This window comes from Hemiscyllium ocellatum, chromosome 46 (genome assembly GCF_020745735.1).
Source record: "Hemiscyllium ocellatum isolate sHemOce1 chromosome 46, sHemOce1.pat.X.cur, whole genome shotgun sequence".
Lineage (NCBI taxonomy): Eukaryota > Metazoa > Chordata > Chondrichthyes > Orectolobiformes > Hemiscylliidae > Hemiscyllium > Hemiscyllium ocellatum.
In genome coordinates, this window is record NC_083446.1 from 13,706,939 (window position 1) to 13,728,481 (window position 21,543).

Here is a 21,543-nt window from a genome sequence, read left to right on the forward strand (position 1 = left end):
TGAGGTTGGGGGGGAAGGTAGCTGAGAAAGTGAAAGGTGGGAGAAGGTGATTGGTCAGCGGGGGGAGCGATGGACGGGTCCGGAGGGCAGTGCTGTGTTGGAGGCTTGGGACTGGGATAATGCAAGGGGAGGGGAAATAAGGAAGCTGTTGAAATCCACAATTATCCTGTGTGGTTGCAGGGTCCCAAGGCAGAATATGAGGTATTCCTCCTCCAGGCGTCAAATAGTAACGGTTTGGTGATGGACGAGAGGAGACCACACTGGATGCAACAGATGCAGTAGATGACACTTGTAGAAGTACAGATAAATTTCTGACTGATGTAGAAGGATCCCTTGGGGCCTTGGATAGAGGTGAGGGGAGTGGTGTGGGTGCAGGTTTTGCATTTCCTGCACTGGCAGGGAAAGGTGCCAGGAGTGGGGTATGGGCTGGTGGAGGTCGTGGACCTGACGAAGGAGGCACGGAGGGAATGGTCTCTCCGGTACGCTGATAGGTGTAGGGAGGGAAATATAATAGAGAGAGAGAGAAAGATACAGTAGAGACACTTACAGTGGTATAAAACTTGATTAATTTATTAAGTACTTAAGTGAATGATATACATGCCTTTAACTACTGGAGATATCTCAACCACCATCCTTTACTACCCTGGGTTCTGTAACCAACTCCAAACATTATTACCCAGGAGAGTTGGCAGTCAACCAGGCCAGAACTCTTGTCAGTGCCTTTACTAAGCATCTTAACATAGGGTATTTCTTCACAATTGTTCATCTCCCGGAGTTGCTGCTGCAATTGGGGATTTTCCAGTTGCTTTTTTTTGATTCAATCCTGCTAAGTTGGCGTTCCAATTTCCTTATTTGGAATTGCTTGCGAGACTCGTCCAATTCCAAATAATTTTACCATATATAGCTCGCAATTGTCAAATTCCTTTGGTTTCTACAAATCTTTTCTCCCTTTTGTGGTCTCGATCATAACTTAGCCCCATGCAGCTTCACTGCAGCTGGAATGTCATTCTGTTCATTCTTCCTAACTGCAGGATGGAACTTGGATGCAGTAACCTATTTATCTGAGATTCCCCCTACCGGCTCTGCTATATCCTCCAGGGCACCTCCAGGCAGTGGTGAGTATTACCTCCTTACAGTAGTTTATTCTCAACAAAGCACTACCTCATTTGTGTTATTTGACGATACCATTTAAATCATTGCACTTAGAATCAAAGTTACAAATCATTTCATGATATCTTACTCATTTTCCTTCTGTTCTGTGGCAAGTACATTGTACTTTCCACATCTTACAAAATAAACATATCAACACAAATGATGATGAACGAATAACAAGGAATATTATGAACTAGCTATATCTATGTTATTCTTATCCTATAGTAAGCAGCCATTCCAAACATTCTTCCATAAAAGCTTTCTTTTGGAATCTGAGATAATCCCTGTTGTAGATCTCTTCCATTTCTTAACTTTCCATTTTAATAAACACAATAATATTATTACAGTAACAGATATAATAAATTGCATTACAACAATCATGAGATAACAGTTCTGATCTACGATTGACCTGATAATTTAGTCCTGAATTCCAAGTGGTCTTCAGTCATCCTTCCTAACTGCAGCTGGAACGTCATTCTGTTTATTCTGTAGGAGGAAACTTGGGTGCAGTAACCTGTTTACCAGTTTCTACAGTTTCTTCTATCTGGCTTGCAGCTAACTTGTTCCAGTCAACTAATGTTGATTCTCATATGTTCAGCCGTATTCAGCAATTGTTTTGTGATATCATGTGGAGTAAATTTAATTGGTCAAAGACTGGCATTGTCATTTTCCTTTAGTTTCCCTGCCATTATCCTTCCATGACTTATGTTTGTTTTCCTAATTCCCTTTTCATGTTCCCTCATGCATATTCTCCACTCCTTTAGTGCTTCCACTGTGTTGAGCCCTCACCATCTCCCACAAACCTCCCTTATTTTCACTATCCCAATCCTGTATATTCTTTAGTAGGAGCAAATTACTGCAGACGTTGGAATTTACCTAGAACATTACAGTGCAGTACGGGCCCCTCAGCCCTCGATGTTGCGCCGACCTGGGAGACCAATCTGAAGCCCATCTAATCTACACAATTTAATTTTAATCCATATGACTATCCACTGATCGTTCAAATGCCATTAAAGTTGGCAAGTCTACTACTGTTGTAGGCAGTACGTTACACACCCCTGCTCTGAGTAAAGAAACTACTTCTGAGATCTATATCTATCATTCCTCAATTTAAAGCTATGCCCCCTCATGCTAGCCATCACCGTCTGAGGAAAAAGGCTCTCACTGTCTACCCAGTCTAACCCTCTGATTATCTTACATGACTCAATTAAGTCACCTCTCAACCTTCTCTCCAAGGAAAACAGCCTCAAGTCCCTCAGCCTTTCCTTGTAAGACCTTCCCTCCATACCAGGCAACATCCTAGTAAATCTCCTCTGAACCTTTTCCAAAGCTTCCACGTCCTTCCTACAATGCAGTGACCAGAACTGTCCGCAATACTCCAAGTATGGGTGCACCAGAGTTTTGTACACCTGCAGCATGATGATGAACCTGAATTGAAAACAAAAAAAAAACCTGGCGATCACAGCAGGTCAGGCAGCATCCATGAAGAGAAAGCAAGCTAACATTTCGAGTCCAGATCACTCTTCATCAGAGCTATGATAAAGAGTCACCTGGATTTAAAATCTTAGCTTGTTTTTTTTCCCCTTGGATGCTGCCTGACCCACTGTGATCTCCAGCATTTTTTGTTTCCTGTATATTCGTTGACATCCAGGTTCGCTGGATCTTTAACATGTTGAGCCTGTACAGTCTGTTTTTTTGGCCACTGGTGTGACACAGATTTACCAAAAATATCTGCACTCCATTCGCTCTGGCCAAATCACACCTGATCTTATTAAAATTGGTCTTTTTCCAAATTTAGTTGTCTTTGAACATGAGCAGCCCAGTGGTTAGCACTGCAGCCTCACAGCATTCCACTCTCGGGCGACTGTCTGAGTGGAATTGACACATTCTTCCATGTCTGCGTGGGTTTCCTCCGGGTACTCCGGTTTCCTTCTACTGTCCAGAGGTTCAGGCTAGGTGGATTAGCCATGCTAAATAGCCCATAGTGTCCAGAGAAGTGCAAGCTAGGTAGATTAGCCATGGGAAATGTGGGATTCAAGAATGGGGATGGGGAATGCTGTTTGAGGGTCAGTGTGGACTCAATGTGCCATATGGTCTGGTCCACATTGTAGGGATTCTATGATGTTGTCACCTCCCATATCCATGCCCATTTTTTCCTAAACTCCACATTAGAATTCCCTCTAATCAAGTTTGCCTTTGCCAATGTACTGAAACAGTACTTAGTCACAAATGACATCATCGATGATTGATTTAGGAGGAATTGTTAGTAAGTTTGACGATAACATCAAACAGAGTGAAAGGTCAAAAGTTAAGGGCATAAGTTTGATGGGGGAAATATTTAAAAGGGACTGGAGGGGCAACTTTCTTACACAGGTGGTTCATATGTGGCTAGAGGAAGTGGTACGTGATGATACAGTTACAACATTTAAGAGACATTTGGACAGGTACATGAATAGGAAAGGTTTACAAAGATATGGCCCAAGTGCAGGCAATTGGGATTAATTAAGTTTGGGAAACTTGATCAGCTTGGACAAGTTGGATTGAAGGCCCGTTTCCATTCTATATGACTCTCTGAATGATCGTGAGATATCTTAACTCTTTTCACCCTTGGACTGCATCAAGGTTGATCCCATCATTCTGCTCCACTATCATCTAACCATTAGGCTCAATTATTTCATGGACATTTCTCGTTCCAAGTCACTTTCAGCATGATGTTTTTCCCAAAGTGATTTCCTGCCCTGACTTGACCTAGTTCTGTAAAAGGCGACTGATTTTCAATCATCGCTCCATCACAAGTATGGGTTTCAAGCTGAGTGGATCCCTGGAACTTCTGATTATCCAATCAAACCTGGTATGAAAGAAGATTTGAGCAGTTGGGTGGCCTGGCCGTAATCCTGTAGAATGGTGGGACTTGTTTGAGATGATTGTCCTGCTCATGCTCTGAATTTTCATGTTCTAATCAGGGTTTTCTGACCCAGTGTCCAATCAGTGGAGCGAAATTTTAAAAAAAGTACAGTGCCAAAGTATTGATTCGGAAACATCACATCTGGCATAACGTTTCCCATGGGACCGCGAATGGAGTGAAAATTAGAACAGTTTGGATTGTCAATGGCAAGGTGCGGATCCAGGACCCCCAGCAATGTGATCCTGGGATTGTATTCATTGGAGTTGAGAAGATTAAGGGGAGATTGAATAGAAACTTACAAGATAATACATGGCTTGGAAAGGGTGGACGCTATGAAATTGTTTCCGTTAGGCAAGGAGACTAGGACCTGTGGACACAGCCTTAGAATTAGAGGGGTCAATTCAGAACAGAAATGCGGAGATTTTCTTCAGCCAGAGAGTGGTGGGCCTGTGGAATTCATTGCCGCAGAGTGCAGTGGAGGCCGGGACGCTAAATGTCTTCAAGGTAGATTTTGATAAATTCTTGATGTCACAAGGAATTAAGAGCTACGGGGAGAATGCTGGTAAATGGAGTTGAAATGCTCATCAGCCATGATTGAATGGTGGAGTGGATTCGATGGGCCGAATGGCCTTATTTCCACTCCTATGTCTTATGGTGAGAATAGGAGAGGATGCGCAGGTGCAGCGGATCCAGGGTTCTCAATAATGTGAGTTGAAAATGTGTTGCTGGAAAAGCGCAGCAGGTCAGGCAGCATCCAAGGAGCATAAGCCCTTCTTCTGAAGAAGGGCTTATGCCCGAAACGTCAAATTTCCTGTTCCTTGGATGCTGCCTGACCTGCTGCGCTTTTCCAGCAACACATTTTCAGCTCTGATCTCCAGCAAGTGCAGACCTCACTTTCTCTTCTCAGTAATGTGAGGAGAGGTTGCGCAGGCGCAGCGGATCTAGGGTTCTCAGCACTGTGAGAACTGCAGAGGATGCGCAGGCGCAGAGGATCCAGGGTGCTCAGCCATGTGAGAGGATGCGCAGGCGCAGCAGGGTCATGTGCGGGGCCTCGGCGCCGGAAGCGGATGTTTATATTTTTGTTGGATGCGCGAATGGTGACATTGAAGCGGAGCGGAGGAAGCGATGGCGGCGGCGAGCATGGGGGAGGCTCTGTGAAGACCTTGTCTTACCGTGGAGTTACGCTCGCACACTAGCGGACTCCCGTTTGTACCAAACGGGTAACAGCTTCAGGCTTCGTTCCAGGCCCATGGGAGCGGCTGCCATTCTTCAGGTGAGGAAGGGGCGGGGTATGGAAGGTCAGGGAGCAGCGTGACCGCCGGCCCTTATATGGGCAACGGACAGCGCGTGCACGCGGACGGATATCCACTTGTTGTCATGTTTTTAGCCACTTTTTCCTCCGTGACGGATTGGTGTACTGTCGTGGTACCTCACGATTTGAATCCAAAACGTCTGACTGAGGGGAGGGAAATGACGCCAACCTGGATCTACTGTCTTGTGAGACCTCTCGGTGTCCCAGGGTCCGCTGGAATTAGGAACAGGGGTAGATCACAAGCCGCAGGAGCAGAAAATAGGCCATTCGGCCCATCGAGTCTGCTCTGCCATTTAGTTACCGCTGATAAGTACCTCAACCCCATTCTCCCCGTAACTCTTGGCCCCCTTGACAATCAAGAACCTATCTATCTCTGTCTTAAATATATTCAATGACTTGGCCTCCACAGATTTCTGTGGTAATGAATTCCATAGATTCATCACTCTCTGGCTGAAGAAGTTTCTCCTTACCTCCTTTCTAAAGGGCTGTCACCTTACTCTAAGCTGTGCCCATGTGTCCTAGTCTCTCCTGCCAATGGAAATATTTTTCCAATGTCCACTCTGTCCAGGCCATTCAGTATTCTGTAAGTTTCAATTAGATTCCCCCCCGTCGTCCTTCTAAACTCCATCGAATATAGACGCAGAGTCCTCAAATGTTCCTCATATGAACAACCTTTCATTCCTGGGATCATTCTTGTGAGCCTCCTCTGGACCTGTTTCTGAGGTATGGTGCCCAAAATTGCTCACAGTTCTCTAAATGTGGCCTGACCAGAGTTTTAGAAAGTCTTCGAAGTGCATCCCTACTTTTATATTCTAGTCCTCTCAAAATAAGCTACCGACTCAACCTGCAGTTTTACCTTAAGAGAATCTTGGACTAGGACCCCCATGTCCCTCTGCACTTCAGATTTCTGAATTCCCATTCAGAAAATAGTCCATGTCTCTCTTCTTCCTACCAGAGTGCATGACCTCACACTTTCCCACGTCATATTCCATCTGGCACTTCTTTGCCCACTCTCTGAACCTGTCTAATTGTCCTGATGAAGGACTTTTGCCCGAAACATCAATTTTCCTGCTCCTCGGATGCTGCCTTACCTGCTGTGCTTTTCCAGCATCACACTCTTGACTCTCATGTCCAGTATCTGCAGTCCTCACTTTCATCTAAATCCTCTGCAGCCTCCCTGCCGCCTCAATACTACCTGTTTGTCCAAGTATCTTTTATATTATCTGAAAACGTAGCCAGAATGTCCTCCGTTTCTTCATTTAGATCATTAATGTATAGAGAAAAGGTTGTAGTCCCAACACTGACCCTTCCTCAACACCACTATTCACTAGCTGCCACCCTGAGAAGGTCTCTTGGCTCCTCAAGCCATTTCTATTATTCAATAGGTTTATCCGACACTCGTCACATCCACCTTCCTGCCGTTTCTCCACAATACTTGATCAAAAATCTACCTGTCTCAGCCTTAAGCATGCACAAGGATTCTGTTTTCTAGCTGTCTGGCTAAGAATTCCAAAGACACTCAATCATCTGAGAGAAGAAATTCCTCCTCAGCCTTAAATTTGACACCTCTGAATTTTGAGACAGTGCCTTCCGGTTGTCCCATGAAAGAAAACATCTTTTCAGCATTTACCCTCTCAAGCCCGTTAAGAAAAAAGTGAGGACTGCAGATGCTGGAGATCAGAGCTGAAAATGTGTTGCTGGAAAAGCGCAGCAGGTCAGGCAGCATCCAAAGAGCAGGAGAATCGACATTTCGGGCATGAGCCTGAAGAAGGGCTCATGCCCGAAATGTCGATTCTCCTGCTCCTTGGATGCTGCCTGACCTGTTGCGCTTTTCCAGCAACACATTTCAAGCCCGCTAAGAATCCTATATGTGACAACGAAATCAGCTCTTCTTCTCCGAAACGTCAATAGTAGAGCCCCAATCTGTTTAGCCTTTGCTCATAATACAATCCATACTCCATACATATGTTCAGTCACATAGATTCATCACAGAAACTCTCAGCCCTGAGTACACATGATCCTCAAAATATCCTTTACCACTCAAAGGAGAACCTCAGTTTCTCCAACGTAACTTTGCAACTAAACTCCCTTGTATGGTCCAGTAAAACCTCCTTTGCGTCCTCTTAAGGATGGCATAATATGCGGTGATGAGTGGTTTGTGAAGACCCAGATGCGCTGCTTGTGTGTGTGATGTGATCATACTCCATTAAATGGGAATTACATCTTGTGCTCCCTGGATAGTTCATCAACTGTGAGATGTTTCTCTGACATCAGTTTTTGTATTTTATGTCTAGCTGCGAGCTCCAGGAGGAGATTTTAAAATCAGCAGCAGTTGAAACTGTTTCAGAAGTGAGCATTTTAACCAGTCACTGACAATTTTAAGTGTCTAAAACTGTGCTCTGCTATTTTTGAAAGGTTCCATGACTCTGGTGCTAGAGTGTCTCCTTTATTGTGAATCTCAACCTATGTTCATTGGTTTCTTTCACCTCTAATCTCTCTGACCACCTCTGTGCCACTGTCTAAATTTATCTTTAATAATGGATGTGTGGTAGCTCTTTTTGGTATTTCACTTATTTCTGCCAATTGTAACTAAATGATGTTACCACCACACCCATCTTCTGATCGTGTGCTGCTAATGAACCTGCTTTATCTTCAAATAGTTGTGAAATTTAAAAGGGTTCAGAGGAGATTTACATGGATATTGCCAGGGTTGGAAGATTTGAGCTATAGGAAGATGCTGAATAGGCTGGGGCTGTTTTCCCTGAAGTGTCAGAGGCTCAGGGGTGACCTTATCGATGTTTATGAAATCATGAGCATGGATGGGCTGAATAACCAAGGGTGAACCAGAGGGCATAGGTTCAAGGTGAGAGAGGAAAGATGTAAAATGGACCTAATGGGCAACTTTTTCACACAGACGGTGGTGCGTGTATGGAATGAACTACCAGAGGAAGTGGTGGAGGCTGGTACAATTAGAAATTTAAAAGGTATCTGGATGGGTATATGAATAGGAATGGTTTAGAGGGGTATGGGCCAAGTGCTGACAAATGGAACTAGATTAATTTAGGGTATTTGGTCTGTATTGCTGAGTTGGACCAAAGGGTTTGTTTCATTGCTGTACATCTCCATGACTCTAGTAGCTTTCATAGTTGGAGATTGTTTTTCCTGCACTTTATTTATTTCTCTCACACATCTTAAATGGTGTAGACCATTCAGCACATTTTTAATTTTTTATAATTAGAAAAATAACTTAGACCAATTAAAAATGGTGATTTCATTTGAGTTATTGTTTATGCCCTGCACATCATGAAACTGTAACTCTCTACAGATACTACCTGACCCAATGAATGTTTCCAGCAATTGAACTTGCATGCTATGTTTTACTTTCTTGAAACTATAGATGTCGCTCACAGAACTGAATCGAGAAACACAGGCAGAACAACTGATTGTTAGTTTAGATTGGGGAGAAGGGATGGTTGTTGGTTGCAGAGGCTTGTCCCTCCTCTCTAGTGTTGGTGCCTTTTGTCAAGTCATAGAATCACCGAGTTTACAATATAGAATTTAACCTGCCTTGTCCGTGTTGGCTCCTTGCAGAATCAAATTCACTAGTCCTACTCCCCTACTTTTCATGAACAAGACCCGCAAATGTTGCCAGTCCCAAAAAGCCTGTGGACAGGATGATATTTGGCCTCCTTGCACAGTGCAGTCAATGTGTGGAAGGTGCTTCCACAATGCTGTGACAAGGAGTTATAGGTTATTCACCAGAGGTGATGAAGAAATGGAGTTATATCTACAAATCATTGACAATATTTTAAGTTTACAGAAATCCTTTTGCATTATAGAATATTACAATCTGTTTCACAGGAGTGTTGGAAAGCAACATTAACATGTTCACGTACAAATTAGCAGTAGGAATTAGCAACTCGGCTCTTGAACCAGCTCTGCCATTATAGCCGATCTGATATTCTTGCACTACTCCTCCTGTCAAAAATATTTCAATATCTGCCTTAAAAACTTTAAAGGACTCTTGTTCCTCTTTGTTGAAGAAGAGTTTGAAAGACTCACTATCGCTGTTGAAAACACATTCTCATCTCTGTCTTAAATGGGCAAATCCTTATTTTAAAGAGTAACCCTCCAGTTCTCAGCCATCCCACTGTTGCTCGCCTCTGTGAGACAACAGTACATAAATAGACAAAAATACAGTGGAAACACATCGAGCTCTATAAAACCTAATTAATTTATTCAGTACTTAAGTGAATGATACACACTTTCTTAACTACTCAAGATATCTCAACCACCATCCTGGGTTCTGAAACGAACCCTAAACATCACCACCCGGTTGGCAGCTGGCCAGGCTGGAACACTTCTCAATGTCTCTACTATGCCTGCTGAAATGGGGCATTTCTTCACAGTTGGTCGTTTCCCAGAGTTGCTGCTGAAATCGGGGGTTGCTCTGCCAAGTTGGCATTCCGATTTCCTTACTTGGAATTTCTTGTGAAACTTGTTCAGTTCCAAATAGTTTTACCATATATAGCGAGCAATTGTCAAATTCCTTTGGTTTCTACAAATCCTTCTCCCTGGAATGCAGCTGGAATGTCATTCTGTTCGTTCTTCCTAACTGCAGGATGGAACTTGGGTGCAGTAACCTATTTATGTGAGATCACCCCTACTGGCTCTGCTATATCCTCCAGGGCACCTCCAGGCAGTGGTGAGTATTACCTCCTTACATTAGTTTATTCTCAACAAAGCATGACCTCATTTGTATTATTTGACGTACTATTTAAATGGTTGCACTTAGAATCAAAGTTGCAATCATTTTATGATATTGTACTCATTTTCCTCTTGTTGCATGGCAAATACATTGTTATGCTTTCCACATTTTACAAAATAAGCATCGCATCAATAAAAGTGACCATGAGTGTGCAGCAAGGAACGTATAAACTAGCTATATCTATGTTAATCCGACCCTAGAGTAAGCAGCCACTATATACACTCTCCCATATGAGCTATCTTTTGGCATCGGTGACCAATCCCGGATATGAGTCTCTTCCATTCCTTAACTTTTCATTTTAAGGAATATAATAAAACTATCACAGGAACAAGTACAACATATTGCATCATAACAATCATGCGCGATACAATCCCATCCATGGATGGGCTTGAGTTTTCAGTCTCCAATTCCAAACTTTACTGCACACCATGTCCATCCATTTGGTATCCTGAGGCTGCTATGGGGACAAAGTAAGTGTCTCCCACTAAGGCATACTTAACAGTTTGGGTATTCACTGGTGGGACAGACAATGAGCAGTTCCATAAGAGGCAAATCCATACTGAGTTAGCCCTTTAGTCAAGTGCTCTCAGTAGCTATCCCCCTTGATGATGCTGGGACAAATCCACCCTCGTTTTTGATCCTTGTAAAACTATGGCATGGGTTGGTGGATTACTCCGTGATATTCTTTGTAGTATTTACCCATATTATGAGCTCGCATTATAGGGAGTGTGTCAGGTTGTCTTCATGCTTGTATATGGAGCACCACACCAACATAATACCAGTCCTTATTATTATCACAAAAACTCAAGACCTGGTTGGTGAGAATTGTTAGGTTCTGTTTCCTAAGATTGATGCAACGGCAACACACCAACTTCTATGTACAACCAAATTTTACTAAGCAAAGTATATGCAAACTCTCTGGAGGAACACACATCTCGCAGAGCTTATAGAGTTGTGCCTAAAGCTCTCCCAGAACTCAGGAAACTGTCCTTCCTTTATACACAATCTTTACATCTTAGTTAGTAATGCCCACAAGACAACCCCCAGTCGTTCCGCCACAGTCACATGCCATTCATGACACAATGCAGTGACCACTTCATCCTCAGAAACAATGTAATGTAAATCATCCCTTAATGGTCAAATCTGTTGCAAATCTTTTTTTTGTAACTATAGGGGAGTAGTCAAATTCCAACTGTAATGTTCTTATTGATTTCTGAATAGGGGATGAAAATGTAAATAGTAGGAGATGACATTGGCTTTTAAATAACTAAGAAATGGCCATGCAATTGGCTTTGAATGCCAGAAGATGGGGATGTGATTTCCTTACAATCTTTCTGCAAGTCAGAGATATCCACCCTAGCCTTGGGACATCAATTTGCTGCAGGTCAGCAGAGCAAGTTAACTCTTTAATATCTCAGAGTGAGCCTTCTGAGGTAGCACAAGGGTGTCTTCTCCCTAACCCATGTCTTCAGCCTGTTAAGGGCCAGGCCAGATCCCCTCAAACCTTTACAAGGGAATAGCCCAGACCCTAACTTTACTAGTTATTCTAAGCAGGTCGAAAGTGGATATTAGTAGTTCCAGAGGGGAGGTTGACCACCCTTCTGATAATTAAAACCGAATCACCCAGGGAAGCTCACCTTGCCTCATAGTCTGATTTTTAAAAAATGTGCCAAGGGGTATAAACCTACCCCTCACCCCCAATCTGTGATAAAGGAGTGGTTAAATGAAAGGAATCCCTCATATTCACATTATAAGTAATAAGTATCAGTTTATTTATTTAACCCTAACAGTGAATAAATTAACAAAATTATGAACAAATCAGACAGTTCCTCCCAAGCTACTGCCTAGTCCCTGACTGAACTAAATTCAGTTGGTATGCTGTTTAAATAACACAGGTCCCACTTGTATAAACCCAAGAAATTAAGAAAACAATAAATTAAAACTTAGCTCCTCACGCCCTCTGCTGATCTCCTTTCTAAAACGCCTCTCATCATTGAATGCTTGTGACAGGACTGTTCTCTCTGTGAATTCTGCTGTCAGGATTAGTAGCTAAAGGTGCCGTGGTGCATTTTATAGATAGATGATGCATTTTTAGAGAGTGTGGTGATTTCTGGTGAGAGCCCAATGTTTATTTCTCAGACGGAGGGTAGCGCTCTCTTCAGATGGCAGTTGGCTCTTCGCCATTTGTCAAAAAACCCTTTTTATATACCTACTTTGACACATCAAATTCTTATAATGTGATTGGTTTCAGGTTGTCAACACCATCAGTTTTAAATTCAGTTGGCTTTCAGTGTCTAGGGCCTGGTTTAAATTAATTGGCTAAATTCAAACTCATGGCCAAAATATAAAAACAAATGGGTTTCTTCTGGGTGCTCCGGTTTCCTCCCAAAGTCCAAAGGTGTGCACGTCAGGTGAATCGGCCATGCTAAATTGCCCATAGTGATAGGTGCATTGGTCAGGGGTAAATATAGGATAGGGGAATGGGTTTGAGTGGGTCTTGGAGGATCGGTGTGGACTTGTTGGGCCAAAGAGCCTGTTTCAATACTGTAGAGAATCTAATCTAATCCAAAAAGCTTAAAGTATCCAGTCACACAGTGAATTGATTACACAGACAGTTCTTAAATAGAAACATGTATTTGCAGCTGCTTGCAGACGTGTCTTTTACATCTCCAAGCTTTAAAAAGAACTTTATCTCTTAAAGGGACCACACTGTTTGTAAAAAAATAAAAAAAGGGGCAATAAAAAATCTCTAGCTTCCTGCCTTCCACTTTGAGTACTGTACATAACTTTGTGACACTAGTTTAAATAATGACAGGGATCAGGGCTTGAACTTACTCAGATCTGGAGATGTGAGAGCTCACTGATAGAGGATTGAGGAGGAGGCTGTTATTGGTTGATGCGAGTTTCGTCGAAGTGCTGGGATTTTAAGATTTTAAATTGTTTTCCTCATTTGCATAAAATTAAATACTGTGACTGAGGGAAGGATAATTTTTTTTTAAAAGAGTAATTTTAGAGCTGCTTTTAGGCCTTTATTGTATAGAATGTGGTTTTGTAAGTTCTCCCAATGGTGTGTCAGCAGTAGATAAAGTGGGGTGTTACAGTTTGGAAAGACAAATCAGTGCAGGGCTTCTACGCTTAATGGGAAGGTCCAGTGGACTGTTGCTGAATAAAGAGATCTTGGAGTGCAGTTTCATAGTGGAGTACCAGGTTGACAGGATAGTGAAGAAGCTGTTCGGTATGCTTGTATGTTTGAAAGTGATAATTAAAAGGGCTACAGAGGTAGGTCTGGAGAATGGGACTTGTGGGGTAGCTCTTTCAGAGGCCAGTGCAGAGATGATGGGTTGAATGGCCGCCTCCTATACTAAAAATTCTATGATTCTAAACTGCAGCAGGTGTACTCCTAGCCTGTCTAACCTTTTATTGTCAGACCCTTCTTCAGAACTGTTAGCAACTAGGAAAATGCTGATGAGAGTTGGGAGGAGAAGGAATGAGTGGATAGTTAGAGATGGAGCCCAGAGAGAAAGGATAAGAGAGTAGGCAGATAAAAGATTTGGGTTGTTGGTTTGCTCGCTGAGCCGGTGAGTTTGTTTTCAGACGTTTTGTTACCATGCTAGGTAACATCATCAGTGAGTCTCTGCTGAAGCTCTGGTATTGTCCCACTTGCAATTTGTGTGTTGGTTTGTTGTGGTGGGTAAAATCATTTCCAATTCTGTTTTTGAGAGGTTCCTAAATGGGTCCAAATCTATCTTTGTTAGTGGTGTTCTGGTTTGAATGCCAGGCTTCTAGGAATTCCTGCATATGCCTTTGTTTGGCCTGTCCCAGGATGGGTGCATTGTCCCAGGCAAACTGGTGCCCCTCTTTGTCTGTGTGTATGGATACCAGTGATAGTTGTTCATGTGTTTTGGTGGCTAGTTGGTGCTCATGTATCCCGGTGGCTAGTTTTCAAACTCCCTTCCACTACCATTTTCTGTCTCCTGCTGCCCAGTTGGTCTCTATCCATTTAGCTAGTCTACCCGGGATCCCATGCAACCTCACTTTCTCCATCAGCCTACCGTGGGGAGCATTATCAAATGCCTTAACATGTAACAAGATGTAGCTATGGCATTCGAGAAGCTATAGTTTGTGATTTAGCACCAATAAGTACAGCAATGAAGTTCTGAAGGGGGTCTGTGAACTCAGCGTTGGCTTTGATTCTGTCTGTCCCTCCAGAGATAATGCCAAACCTGAAGAGTTTTTCCAACATCCTTTGTGTTTCGCAAGTAGCTTGGACTGGATAAGAATGGCAGATTTTCCTTTTTTTTTAAAGAAAAAGTAAGTTGTTAGTGAACCAGATGGGTTTTTACTGAAGGGCCACATTTTCTCTCATAGGCTGGTGCATATATGGAACAAGAGAAAGTGGTAGAGGCAGTTACAAATCACAATATTTAAAAGACATTTGGATGGATACATGGATAGGAAAAGTTTTGAGGGCTATAGGCCAAACACAGGCAAAAGGGACCAGTTGAGTTTAGGAAACCTAGTCGAGATGGACAAGTTGGGCAAAGGGTCTATTTCCATTCTGTGAGACTCTGTGATACAAATTTTATTGGTTTCTGTGAGATTTAACCTTCAGACATCTAAACTCCAGTGAATATAGTCCTAACCAATTCAGTCTCTCTTTAAATATCAGACCTGCCATCCCAGGAATTAGTCTGGTAAACCTTTGCACTCCCTCTGTAGCCAGAACATCCTTCCCTCAATTTGAGAAAGGTTCAGGGTTTAAGAGATTATTTCATAGATGTGATTAACTTGTAATTATATAATTTCTGTTTCCTTCAGCAACGCCCCCACCATTTCTGCCACCTCTCTGTCTATCTCATCCCCATCCTCCCACCTCTTGGCATAAAAGCCAGAGACTTGTGTGGGTCCAGACTGGATGTCAGATTCCATTCCCTAATGGACACTGGTGAACACATTGGGTAGCTATGATAATCTGGCACTTTCCTGGTCACTATTCCTACACACATACTCATGAATGTCTAGATTCATTTTGCTCAATTTCACAACTAGCCTTTGTGTTTTGATGTGTTTTCTCTGATTCCATTTTTCTGTTTTACCTCAATTTCACAGGGTATTTGTAACCAGGAAAAACAAACCAAATCAGAATCTGACAGCCTCTCAATAAATCATTAACTGAAAGTCATCACATGTTGAACATGGAGGTAAAAAATGCCTTTCACAATGGAGAGAAACCATTCACGTGTTCTGTGTGTGGGGGAGGTTTAAGCCAATCATCGGAATTGTTCCAGCATAACTGCAATCACAGTGAGGAGAAACCCTGGAAGTGCAGGGACTGTGGGAAGGGATTCATTACCCCCTCAAGGCTGGAAACTCATTGGCGAAGTCACACTGGAGACAGACCCTTCACTTGCTCCAAATGTGGGAAGGGGTTCCCTTACTCATCCAGCCTGCTGAGACACCAGCGCATTCACAATGGGGAGAGACCATTCGCCTGCTCCGCCTGTGGGAAGGGGTTCAGTGACTCCTCCAACCTACTTTCACACCAGCTCGTTCATTCTGGCGAGAGGCCATTCACCTGCTCCATATGTGGGAAAGGATTCGCTCGGTTAACCAACCTGCGGACACACCAGCGAGTTCACATGGAGAAGAAGCCATATCCTTGCTCTGTGTGTGGGATGCGGTTCGCTCAATTGTGGCATCTGCTGAAACACCAACGGGTTCGCAAGGGATCACAGAGGTTGGATTCTACTGTTGCCACTGCTGTAAGTCACACCCAGGAGTGAACTCTGTTCATTCTCACAGTGGGTGATGCGAAAGACTTTCTTTCTGTCAGCCTGATCACCCAGCTTCCAGTAAACCTGATGCTCTTTGAGCCTGGGAGTGTACACTTTCAGCGAAATAAAAAGTGCTTATTTCATCCTGGATAATAGTGTTTTCTTTCCCACTGCAGGTAGATGTGAAATAAATAATTTGTCTGCATTGCACTGAGTCTCCAGCACAGGACCAGGCCAGATGGCTCATGTAGTCTCTGTCAATATTTAGGTTCCACGTGAACCTCCATTGGGGGCGGCACGGTGGCACAGTGGTTAGCACTGCTGCCTCACAGCGCCTGTAGACCCGGGTTCAATTCCCGACTCAGGCGACTGACTGTGTGGAGTTTGCACATTCTCCCCGTGTCTGCGTGGGTTTCCTCCGGGTGCTCCGGTTTCCTCCCACAGTCCAAAGATGTGCAGGTCAGGTGAATTGGACAAGCTAAATTGCCCGTAGTGTTAGGTAAGGGGTAAATGTATGGGTGGGTTGCGCTTCGGCGGGTCGGTGTGGACTTGTTGGGCCAAAGGGCCTGTTTCCACACTGTAAGTCTAATCTAAAACCTTAGTTTTCCCCATCAGCATATGTTTCCAATCCTTTCTCCTTTATGTTTGTATCTAGCTTCCATTAAATGTACTCATGTCATTTACCTCAACCACTCACAATGGTAACAGGTTCCGCGTTCTGACTCCCTGCTGGTGGACAAGAGCTGTGTTCTTCCCTGCTTCTCTTACGGAGGGGTGTTGTCACAGCAGTGCCAATATGTCTCTTTCAGACAGGCACTTTGTAAACTACTTCGAGTTCTCTCTGGAATTTTTTTAAGTAAGGCAAAAGGTTGGACAGGGTCAGGCTGACATAGACCCAGAAAACTTTAGTTTTGCTTTCAGTTAATTGAGTACGTTTTAGCTGGCTGCTGGAGCAGAACGCTTGAGTTCACTGCTGCTAAAGTGAAATCTTAGACACAAAGGCTTCCTCAGAACAATCAAAAGGGGCAGATTGCTTCTTTTGGTATTTCTTACTGGACTGGAGAGAGGCAGCATGTGAGCAAAGTAACTATATTACTGAGTTACCTTTGCCAAGGGTGTGTTTATGGGATGCTGTCTGTATTGGAACAGTTGATGATTCGTGGTTGAATAATACATTATCTTGTTAAGTATTTTAATAGAGTAAAGTTATGCCAATTCTTTTTGTTATATTTTAACTGTGTTCTAAGAATAAAGGTTGTTTTGATAAAAGTGTAGTGGTGGGCCAATGGTATCATATCTGGAACACTGCGTCTTACAAAAGTTAGGGTCTAGGCTATCTCCCGGATATACTCTGGAGGGACGGTGGAGGGGGGAACAGAATGTGTTGGGTCTGGTCTGGTTCATAACACTGGATAAACAAGTTTTCTCTTGAAACTCCTATTGGTTTATTGAAAGTCCATCATCCTAAAGACTTCCATCAGGTCACCATTCAGTATCTTATGGAGCAAAGCTCTCCAGCTAAATGGTCTCAGTTCAGACACTGGGTTTACAATCTGTGTGGTGTCTCCTTGATTCCCTCTATTTCCTTTCTCTAAATATAAATTGCAAATGTTGGCAGTGCTCCCGGTATCTTGGTTCTAAACTAGTTGGCCAGAACATTCCTCCTTTTCATTGCTATTCCTCAAAAAGTGCCTCTATCAGTGGGCCTCACTTTAGGACACTGCTGTTTTTTCGGGAATGCAGGGTATCGCAGCATGGATGAGGGACCTCAGTTACTTGTGTTACAAAGTGTAAAGAGTGTCTGGTCACTTTGAGAGAGTTGCCTTTTTGGAGATGAGAGGTTGTAACAGTACATGTGTCTGTGACTGGCTGACAGCTGCAGAGCGTGGTGAGAATTATTAATATGTAACAATCAGCTTGGGTTGTGTTTAGATGTTAAAGCAACAGGGTTTGAATTAAACCAATCTATTTAAATTCTTCCCAGGATACCAAAAACCATTTGAATTTGATTGTATTGCCAACATCGGATCAATGCGAGGCTCTGCATCTTGGTGGCAAAAAGGAAGGGCATTTTGAAAATCGGTCAGAGCTAACCGCCCATCAAACATGAGAGCATGTCATCTGAAAGGGCTGTAGACACTCTCAAAAGAAACCTCTCAGAAGGCACCATCTATTAGAAGTACCAAGGAATTTCAAGCAAAGACATTCAGTTAAAAAAAAAAGAAGACGGTCCAGGGAGGTGACAGCAGAGTCAGGCAGAAGGAAGCAGCAGATTCAGAAGACCGGAAGGAAGACAGCTTGAGACACTATATGGACTTTGGGAGATTAAGTAATTTAACGTTTAATAATTATTGTAGAAACATTTTCAGAATTTGTTGTCAGATAGTGATTGGTAAGGGGGCTTGGGTTCGTTAATACTTTATGTTTAATGTTCACTGTTAGAGTTAGTAAAATAAATGGGTTTTTTTTTCTTTAAACAGTGGAAATCAGGGGTTTTCTTTCACTCACTCGCATTTAACAGATGGCAAGGTAAGCTTTTCTCCGTGCTGGAAAATCGACGTTTCCGGCAAAAGCCCTTCATCAACTTTTACCCAAAACGTCGATTCTCCTGCTCCTCGGATGCTGCCTGGCCTGCTGTGCTTTTCCAGCACCACACTCTCGACTCTAATCTCCAGCGTCTGCAGTCCTCACTTTTGCAGAGCTTTCCTAGGTGTTTTAGTTTAATTAGCAGAGGAATTCTACCTCTGTGTCATAACGTTTGGAGGGATTAGAGCAACTGAAATTGTTCCCTTTCGACCATAGAGCCGTTAGGGCAGGAAAGGAGGCCATTCCAGCCATCAAAGCTTTGGATACCTTGAGCTGAGCAGGCCAGTCAAGAGTCATAGAATCCCTCAATCACCTTGCTTAGATCTGACCCCATAACCCTACAAGTTCCTGTCTAATTTGCCTTTGAAATTATTCTTCATCACTGTTTCCACCGCTGTCATGGACTGCAAATTCCAGGTTATGCACACTGCATGGAGAAATCCTTCCTCATTCCACTTTGCTTTCCTGGATTCTTTAAATTGTTTTCCCCTTTGTACAATCTATGGATGGGATCAGCTTTTCATTGCCACGTTATCTTAATATGTATCAAATCTCCTGTCCACCTCCAAAAACTAAACTTCCTACCAAATCTTGTGGAGAACACACTCATCCCTAGAACCATTCTGGTAAATCTTCAGTGCATTCTATCAGGCTGATGTGTTGAAGTGATGGGGAACTGGAAACCCGGGGTCATTTTTGCAGATAGAACATAAGTGTTCTGTAAAGTAGTCGCTCAGTGTCTGTGCGACCTCTACCCAATGTAGTGGAGACCGCATGGTAAACAGCAGATACAGTAGGCTAGTTTGAGAGAAATACAAGTAAATCCGTCCTTCACCTGGAAGGTGAGTTGGGGCCTTGGGTTGTGAGGAGGGAAGAAGTAAACTAGTTGGTCTTGCACAGCCTGTGATTTCATAGAATGGCGCCGTGGGGGGTGTTGGAACTGCAGGAGAAGTGGACCAGGTTTACCCAGAAGGAACGATCCCTGCAGAAGATCGACAAGGGAGGGGAAGCAAATAGGTGTCTGGAGGTGATGGAAATAGCAGCTAATGATTCTTTGGATGTGGATGATGGTAGGTGAGGATGAGTGTGATCCTATCGCTTTGCGGGAATGAAGAGCGAGAATGGGTGCCGCAGAGCAGGATATGGGTCGAATGTGGCTGAGGGCCCTGTCATTCATGGTAGTGCGGAATCGTTAGTTAAGGGAGAAGACATTTCAGACTCCGGACATTTCAGAGGGTGGAATCAGATACAGAAGAGCAAGAAATGGGGACGGTGGTATCAGATAAAGCAAAGCGAGAAATGGGGAGGGTTATCAGATAGAGCAGAGTGAGTGATGAGGAGGGTGGAATCAGACACAGGGTGAGATGGCATGGATGGTATCAGATACAGCACGGTGAGAGATGGGGACGGTGATATCAGAAACAGCAGAGTGAGACATGGGAAGGGTGATATCAGAGACAGCAGAGCGAGAGATGGTGAGGGTGGTCTCAGATACAGCAGAGCGAGAGATGGGGAGGGTGGTCTCAGATACAGCAGAGCGAGAGATGGGGACGGTGGTCTCAGATACAGCAGAGCGAGAGATGTGGACGGTGGTCTCAGAGACAGCAGTGGGACTGATTCGGAAGGTAGTATCAGATATAGCAGAATGAGCGATGGGGAGGATGGTATCAGAGACAGCAAGAGATGGGAGGGTGGTATCAGAGACAGCAGAGCGAGAGATGGGGACGGTGGTATCAAATACGGCAGAGGGACAGATGGGGAGGGTGGTATTCGATACAGCAGAATGAGTGATACGGAGGGTGGTATCAGATACAGCAGAATGAGAGATGGGGAGGATGGTATCAGACACAACGAGAGATGGGAGGGTGGTATCAGATACAGCAGAGCGAGAGATGGGAAGGGTGGTATCAGATACAGCAGAGCGAGAGATGGCGGGGGTGGTATCAGAGACAGCACAGCGAGAGATGGGGAGGGTGGTATTAGAGACAGCAGAGCGACAGATGAGGAGGGTGGCATCAGATACAGCAGAGCGAGCAATGGGGACGGTGGTATCAAATACAGCAGAGAGACAGATGGGGAGGGTGGTATTAGAGCAGAGTGAGATGGGGAGGGTGGTATCAGATACAGCAGAGTGAGTGATACGAGGGTGGTATCAGATACAGCAGAATGAGAGATGGGGAGGATGGTATCAGACGCAGCAAGAGATGGGAGGGTGGTATCAGAGACAGCAGAGCGAGTGATGAGGAGGGTGGAATCAGACACAGGGTGAGATGACGTGGGTGGTATCAGATACAGCAGAGCGAGAGATGGAGATAGTGTTATCAGACATAGGGCGAGATGGGGACGTGGTATCAGATACTAGGTAAAAACAATGACTGCAGATGCTGGAAACCAGATTCTGGATTAGTGGTGCTGGAGGAGCGCAGCAGTTCAGGCAGCATCTGTGGAGCAGTAAAATCGACGTTTCGGGCAAAAGCCCTTCATCAGTATCAGATACAGCAGAATGAGAGATGGAAAAGATTATGTCAGATACAGCAGAGCGAGTGATTTGGAGGGTGGTATTAGATACTGCAGAGTGAGTGATGAGTAGGGTGGTCTCAAGATACAGCAGAGTGAGAGATGGGGAGGGTGGTAGTATCAGATACAACAGAGCGAGAAATGGGCAGGGTGGTATCAGATCCAGCAGAGTGAGAGATCGAAAGGGTGGTATCAGATTCAGCAGAGTGAGAGATGTGGAGGGTGGGATCAGACACAGCAGAGTGAGCGATGGGGACGTTGCCATTAGATACAGCAGAGTGAGAGATGGGGAGGGTAGTATCAGACACCGTGAGGTGGCGTGGGTGGTGTCAGATATAGCAGAGTGAGAGATGGGGAGGGTGGTATCAGATACAGCCGAGAGAGACATGGGGAGGATGGTATCAGATCCAGCAGAGGGAAGAGATGGGGAGGGTGGGATCAGACACAGCAGAGTGAGAGATGGGGAGGGTGGTGTCATACACAGTAAGGTGGCATGGGTGGTGTCAGATAGAGCAGAGTGAGAGATGGT

The 21,543-nt window shown here is 44.0% G+C and overlaps 1 protein-coding gene across 7 annotated transcripts in view; it reads left to right on the forward strand.

Annotated features, from left to right (window-relative positions):
• Window positions 1-18,366, forward strand: part of LOC132836279 (gastrula zinc finger protein XlCGF7.1-like) — a 34,518-nt gene extending 16,152 nt beyond the window's left edge. For 4 of the 7 annotated variants that reach the window (XR_009647351.1, XR_009647352.1, XR_009647349.1 and 1 more), the window contains 3 exons: window positions 1,032-1,115; window positions 9,991-10,074; window positions 15,247-16,064. Coding sequence is in view for 2 of the 7 variants with exons in the window: in XM_060855666.1 (XP_060711649.1) it covers window positions 15,324-15,899; window positions 17,896-18,021 (702 nt within the window). In the remaining 5 variants the exon portion in view is untranslated. Of the gene's footprint in view, window positions 1-47; window positions 1,116-5,108; window positions 5,331-9,990; window positions 10,075-15,246; window positions 16,065-17,895 lie in introns of those variants that run through there. The other 3 variants (XM_060855666.1, XM_060855665.1, XR_009647353.1) reach the window with 3 other exon arrangements.
• Window positions 18,367-21,543: the final 3,177 nt, after the last annotated feature.